This window comes from Dryas octopetala, chromosome 9, assembly GCF_963921425.1.
Source record: "Dryas octopetala chromosome 9, drDryOcto1.1, whole genome shotgun sequence".
Taxonomy (NCBI): Eukaryota; Viridiplantae; Streptophyta; class Magnoliopsida; order Rosales; family Rosaceae; genus Dryas; species Dryas octopetala.
Window position 1 is genome coordinate 5,587,367 of NC_141374.1, and position 7,356 is coordinate 5,594,722.

At 34.9% G+C, this 7,356-nt stretch overlaps 1 protein-coding gene across 1 annotated transcript; it reads left to right on the top strand.

Annotated features, from left to right (window-relative positions):
- Positions 1-860: 860 nt before the first annotated feature.
- Positions 861-6,973, top strand: LOC147273393 (26S proteasome non-ATPase regulatory subunit 13 homolog B). The gene is made up of 6 exons (XM_086256669.1): positions 861-1,134; positions 3,019-3,465; positions 4,459-4,539; positions 5,232-5,428; positions 5,534-5,633; positions 6,469-6,973. Exons 1-6 carry the CDS (start codon positions 985-987, stop codon positions 6,652-6,654), a joined length of 1,161 nt encoding a protein of 386 aa, XP_086112795.1. The 5' UTR covers positions 861-984; the 3' UTR covers positions 6,655-6,973.
- The last annotated feature ends 383 nt before the right edge of the window (positions 6,974-7,356 follow it).

Below are 7,356 nucleotides of genomic sequence, written 5' to 3' on the forward strand. Positions count from 1 at the left end.
AGAGAGGCACGAGGAAAAAAAGTAAGGAAAGAAAAAAAAAATGAGGGGGGGTTTGGGGCCTTTGGGCAATTGGAAAGAAGAAAAAAAGGTTTGAGATTTCTTTTAATTATTTTAAACCTTAAACTTTAATACATTTCTATATAAAAAAATAATTAAAAGTATCCTAAAGGGCTTAAAAGCGAATATCCTAAAAAATATAGAGTATATAGAGTTTAATGTATAGATTATAGAGTATAAAGGTATATAGAGTATTAGGGTATATAGAATATATAGAGTATTAGGGTTTAGATTTTAGATTTTAGTGTATAATTAAATTATACAGTATAAAGAATATACTAATTTTGTTTATTCATTATACTAATTTTATTTAACAGTATTTGCTCCAGCGCGCATTATATTTTGTTTATTATATTGCTCCAGCGCGCATTATATTCACCTTATATCACATGAAACCTACTATATAATTTGATTTCTTCAATGTTTTTTTATCAATTTAGTAGATAATATGTTAAATAAACATATGATAAAGTTTCATTCAAAATTTCCGTATTTTGATAGCAATTTTCGTCATTTCCATTTAATTTCTGTCGAAATTTAAAAATCTTCAAAATTTTTTCGAAACTCGAAATTTTATTCCTTGCTTAGACCTAGCGTAAATAAAATATTTAGATAGTTTTAGATTTATAAATATTGATGTAAAAATCGAAAGTTACACGGCCACCATTTTAATTGAATTGGTGCAGTCTGGACCCACGCTCCAATCACATACCCGACCCGACCTGACCCCCTGCCGGCTCGGCTACTATAAGTCTATAAGTAAAGTAAATACTTGATAATTATAAAAGCCCAAAATTTTCCATCAAATTTCAATTCTTTTCTTTCAGCACAAGTTGAGTAAGGTGTATTTTCCGGATTGGTATAAATAGCAACCAAACAAGGCCTTGCTCGGCCTCCAACCCTTCGCAAACTATCTCTGAATCAGCCATGGCCGCGCTGCAGTACCTGGAGACGCTGCGCAACGCGCACCCGGAGCTCGCCGAATGGTACAATTCTCTCGCAGATCTGTACCAGAGGAAGCTCTGGCACCAGCTCACTCTCAAGCTCGAGCAGTTCGTTGCTCTCGCCGTGTTTCAGGTCTGTTTTCCAGCCCGAATTTCAATTTTTTGATGCTTGGGTGTTTGTACGTGTGACTTTTGAGTTTGGGGGTTTGTGATTTGGTCGAGATTAGGGTGTGCGAAATCGAATAGGTTCCGAGTTGATGTGTGCCTTGGGGATTTGGTGCAGAATTAGGGTTGTATGGGGGAAGATTAATGGGGAAAATCGGGTTTTGGATGGCAAAACTAGGGTTTTTTTTTGTTTTTTCTCTGTGGAATCAGGTGTTTGAGATTTTAGCATTTAGTTTTATTTTCTGTACTTGGGCTGTAATCCGTGTTTGGTAGAAATGCAGAAATTATGGAGGACGGAATGTTTGGAATTTAAGCTTTGGTATGCATTAAGTGCTATAAATCTTTGAAAGCTTGTACTTCTGCTGTCATTTGTGTCTTTTTACTGGGTAATTTGAATCACTAGAGCACAAAGAACTGGGAAAGTCACGGATTCGACTTCGGATAGTTTTCTCTTTTGGGAGATTTTTTTTTTTTTTTAGATCCTAGTTTTTTATTGATTGGATAGGGAGCAGATAAAGATATAAACCTTTGATGGTATTTATTTATTTTTCTGAATTTTACTTTCCTTGGAGCTCAGTTTTATTAAGCCTAGTATTTATCGCCAAGCAAGGTAGTTGGTTGGAAAGTGTTATAAGTAAGCTGTTTAATGAGCATGGAGCTGCTCTCTCAATGCATTTGCCATCCTAGTTGGTTTTGTGGTATAATTCTTTTGTGTTGCACAATGCAACTTTGTTAGCTTCCTGGAGTAGAGGAGTACATATGAGGTTAAAATGGGTTCCTGTTTAACCCCCCCGCCCCCCAAAAAAAAAAGTTCCTGTTTTGGGTGTCTGGGGTGTGTGTGTGATTATACCGGAGTTGTTTAAAGTGTTCATGACCCATGTTTTGTATACAAAAAGATAACTTAAATAAAATCAATATCACAATCTAGCTTTAAGAAACTAATCAAGTGACCTATGTCTCTTTTTTTTAGTATATTTTCTCGTTCTCATTGTCTTCTTCCCAAAGATTAAGTTATTAATTGAATTATATTTGTGATCCTTAGTGTAAAAAATGTAGTGATAATGGAAACTTGAAATTGTTTTGGTACAAGTAATAAATACTTTATATAGAGACTATCTGACAATATTTATTTTAACTGCTTACAATATGAAACATAGGAAATTGATTTGAGGACTTCTTGATTGTAGTTGTCGCAACTACAATACAATAGGTCTTGTAATTTGTCTAAAATTTTCAACTTCTGTATAGTGATTTTATTAAAAGAGAAGTATTTCTTACATTAGGCATGCATTAGCATGAACTAGGTTTGTTACCCTTATCCCAAGGCCATAGGTTCATACTTATGCATACTTTGTGCCTTCTGCATGTGACATGGAGAAGAAATCTTCTAGGTTATGGGTACACATCTTAGGAGTTTAATTTTTAATCAGAACAATGTTATGTTATAAACTGGTGCATGCTGAAATGAAGTTAGGTTGCATTTTATCTATTACTTGATAAAACTGTGGCAACAGCATTGCTGCTAACAACAAATCCATTAGCATGGTCTTTATATGGTTTTATGTTTTCTCTTGTAATCCATTTGCATCAAGAATCTTGTTGGCTTGCCAAGTTTTGTTGCATCATTGAAGTGTTGAATCTTGGTTTGACATATCAATTCATATATGATTGTTTAATATTAAAAGGGTAATAGGAGAACATTATTTGTTGATAATGATATGTGTACGCATGTATGTGGAACTGTGTTCTCCTTGTCATTGACAAGGAAGGCATTGCGGTTGGATATTTCCATTTTCTGCATGCCTCCTTTCTTCCTGCATCTGACTTTTTTTTTCTTATTATTGAATATCAGGCTGGTGATGCTCTCATACAGTTATATCACAATTTCATCACCGATTTTGAGACTAAAATCAATCTTCTCAAGCTTGCGCACTTTGCAGTCATTGTTTCTCGGCAGTATCCAGAGAAGGAAGCTGCTATCAATTACCTTGAAGGGGTGATTGAAAAGCTTCAAGCCACCAGAGAGCAACGTATTGAGGAGCCAATCCTTTATATTAAGATGCAAATAGCAATATTCAAACTTGAGCAAGAACAGCAAAAAGAGTGCAAAAAGCTTCTAGAAGATGGAAAGAGTACACTTGACAGTATGACTGACATTGATCCATCTGTATATGCTAGCTATTATTGGGTTTCATCTCAATATCATAAATTCCGTCAGGAATTTGCCGAGTTCTACAAAAGTGCTCTTCTTTATCTAGCATACACATCAGTGGAGTCTCTCTCAGATTCATTTAAGCTGGTATGTATTTATAATCTTATAAACAGAACCATTTGTTCTGCAGTTATTTTCTAGGTTTTACATTCTGTCACTATTTTTGAATGCTAAGTTTTCTAGATGAATGGTTTGTTAATTTTAAATATCTTCCATTTGCTGTGATTGCAATCTGCTCCCCCTCCCCCCACAACACACAGCCTCCCTTCAAGAAACTTTCTTTCTATTGATATTTTCTGTCCACGGGATCATTTAAATGCATGCGTAGAAGTGTCTTGTGCTTGCTTTGAAGATAGGCTGTCTGTAAAATGTTTTAAATACCGAAAGATTAAATTGAATGGAAACGAAATCTTCTACCCCCCTTCTCTGATATGTTACCAATATGATTTTAATTATGAAAATAATGATAATAATAAAATTTGGTTGGTTGACGATCAGAGAGGTACATTAAGATCTTAACCATAATGTGAATGGGTTTGAGAATGCAACAAAACTTGGAGACGGTATTGAGTAAAATGTGAAATAAGGTTAAACTCAGGAAACTTAACCTTTAGAGTTCTTGAATAGGAATGATTTAGTATAAATCGTACTATAAGTTGATGAAAGAGGAGAAAACACATTCCTTTTTATATATCAATTTTATCATTCAATTGAGGCTTTCTATGTGGTGAAAATCTTGAAAGATTTGTTGCTAATTATTTGTGAATAGCAAGTTAAGAAAATCCAATCATTTGGCTAAATGAAGGAGTTGTAGTGTGGATGTTGTCTAAAACATGGACCATGTTCAATCCATCATCAACTAAGGATATCATTTCAAACTTGCTTTGCATCGTTGTGGAATGGTTGTGATTAGGGCACAAATGATAGCATTTATTGATGGTAAAATTTATTGATGCAGATTACCATGAATCAATTCTTATATGGTTCACTTAATTTTACTTATGAGTGGCTGCTACAGAGTTTATTTCTATCATGCCATGATGTATTTTTTAACCTTTGATTATTTGTATCATATTTAAGGATTTGGCATTTGATTTGTCCCTTTCTGCGTTGCTGGGAGATAACATCTACAACTTTGGGGAGCTGCTTGCCCATCCTATTGTAAGAATAATTTTTCAGATTTATTTATTTTTTCTTTCTATAAAGTAAACAAAGCGGTTTTGCTGTTGTAACGAAGTTTTTGCACCAAACACTATGACGTCAAATTTGAATTTGATCACAAAGAAAGACATGTATGCTCAACCAAGCATGGATATAGCTTGCAAGGGACAATGTTGATGATAATGCTATTTATACACTGCACATTTACATTGTCTACAGTTGATTATATACCTTTTATTATTACTATTATTATTATTATTATTATTATTATTATTATTATTATTATTTTTAATGTATGGTGTTATTTCCCCCTGCTTGACTTTAATCGCTACTAAAGTCTGAAAGATTTATTTTTGATTTCCAACTGCTATGATACATGCATGCATAGGGTCTTTACATGGATTTATATGGTGGTACATTGGTTTTGTATAATGGTTTAGTTAACCATGTGGTTTATGATCAGAATTTCTTTTTGTACCCTACCAAGGATGCCTGCACCTTGTGTTCATTAGTGTTTTTCTGAGTGACCTACAGCTTTTTAGACATTAAGTACATACCCAAAAATTTATGTAGTACTCGGTATGTATTTCATATGAACAGTGTAGGCTGCATTATACTAAGTTGTTTATGCTTCTATGTAGCGTCCTTCTTTTTGTTTTTTTAATAGATAACGTATTTAACAACTTCTGTAGATTAAGAGTCTTCTGGGGACAAAGGTAGAGTGGCTTTACTATATTCTTCAAGCGTTCAACTCTGGTGATTTAGTTCGCTATCAGGAATTATGTCGTGTGCACAGTGCTGCTCTGAGGGCTCAACCGGCATTAGTTGAGAATGAGAAGAAGCTTTTGGAAAAGATTAACATTCTGTGCTTGATGGAAATTATCTTCAGGTTTGTATCTTCTAGATTGTCTTTCCAATTGTTATCTGTACCAAAGGTGAAAAATACTTTTGTGTGTATTACCATTGATCTAAATTGATATGTGCTTCCTTGCAGCCGGCCATCAGAAGACCGGACTATACCTTTGAGTATCATTGCAGAGCGTACAAAACTTTCAATCGAGGATGTTGAGCATCTTCTCACGAAGAGCCTTTCTGTAAGTCACACTATTTCTTGAATCTTGAAGGACACTGAATTCATTTAAATTTGAGATCTTTATTATTATTATTATTATTACTTTTTTTTATTATATGGGGGAGGGGGATTTGAACTCGGAAACCTCTCCAACAAAGTATCACGGACCAATAGCTAGTTGGTAATCTGAAATCTTTATTAATATTAAAAGCCTCCTTTTTTGAGGCAAACTTAAGTTGTACAGCCCCTGCCTTGCCAGATTCAGCCACAATACTCTTTCATTTATGTATGCCAATATGCAAAAGGAAGGCCCAAATCTTATGGTCTTGATTCTCACTGTCTGACACAGATACAGCCACATTTTGGAAGTGTTTGTGAGGCTGTCCTCATTTTAAGAGAAAACTAAGCTAAATATTTAGCATAATCCTGATGGGTTTGTTTTCCAGTAAGACAGGATCTCAATGTTTTGGTAGTTGTATATGTTTCTTCATTAGACTTGCACAATAATTGTATGTAAAAGAATCTAACAGAGTAGTAAAGACTAGGGATGCAATTGGATTTTCTGGCTTTATATGGAAACAATTACTTGGAATTTTTATTCTAGCAACCCCCCCCCTTCTCTTATTTTGGGGATTGGTACGCTTGTTATGTGTTTGATTTGGTAACTGTATGGTTTATGGTCGTTTCTTTGTTAATTTACATCTGGATCTTTTATATTTCTGACAATTTGGTGCGATGTTTGGACAAGTTTTTTAGCTTTTTTTTTTTTTTTTTTTACTCTGAGAAGTTGTATGTTTAGTTAGAAAGTTCTTTCAAAAGTTTGTGTATTGAATAATTATAGGAGATGTCCACTGCAGGTTCATCTGATCGAGGGAATAATCGATCAAGTGGAGGCAACAGTCCATGTTTCCTGGGTGCAACCAAGAGTTTTGGGAATTCCACAGGTCAAATCTTTGCGTGATCGGCTGGACAATTGGTTGGATAAAGTGCATACTGCCTTGTTATCTATCGAGGCGGAAACACCTGATTTGGTTGCATCATGAGTTATGTCTCTTGCTTTGTTTTCTGCCTAGTGTAACAATTCCTTAGCAAAAAAATATGGGGAGGAGGGGAGGGGGAGGGTGGCCAGGACACTAGTTTCAATTGCTGAGTTACTGTGCCTTCTTTGAATGCTGCTTTTCATACTTTTCTTGAGTCATTTTCCTTGAAGGAGCAGCCTTGTGTACTTTGTTCACTTTGGGAGAAATTCCATTTTATAGTGGCATGCATGCCTAGAGATTTGGTTAATCAATTGAAAGACGGCTGTTTGTTTACCACCCTTCAGTGTGGTTATTAAACTCTGTTTTCCGAGTTTTTCTTAGATACCATAATGTGATCATCCACTTTATGCAGCAGGTGAGCATTCATTTGCGCTAGATAATCATTACTATATTCTCTCTATTACTACGATTCGCTTCTCTTTGATGATTGATTTGTTGGTTTTTTTTTTTTTTGTTCCATTACTCAATGCCAAGTGGTACTGGGGAAGCCAGCATTTGGTTTGTGGTTTGCTATGCCTATGCTATGATTGCTATCCAATGACGAATTAAAAACCATTCATTACTCTTGCTCTGATCATTGCATGTTTATTGCTAATTATATTCTCTACTCTTATGCATGGCCTTCAATCCTATTAGATCCATTTCCATGGATCACCAAGCTTGCTATTCACCAGGTTGCTATGAGGTATTGAGTTGTTGCCTTAC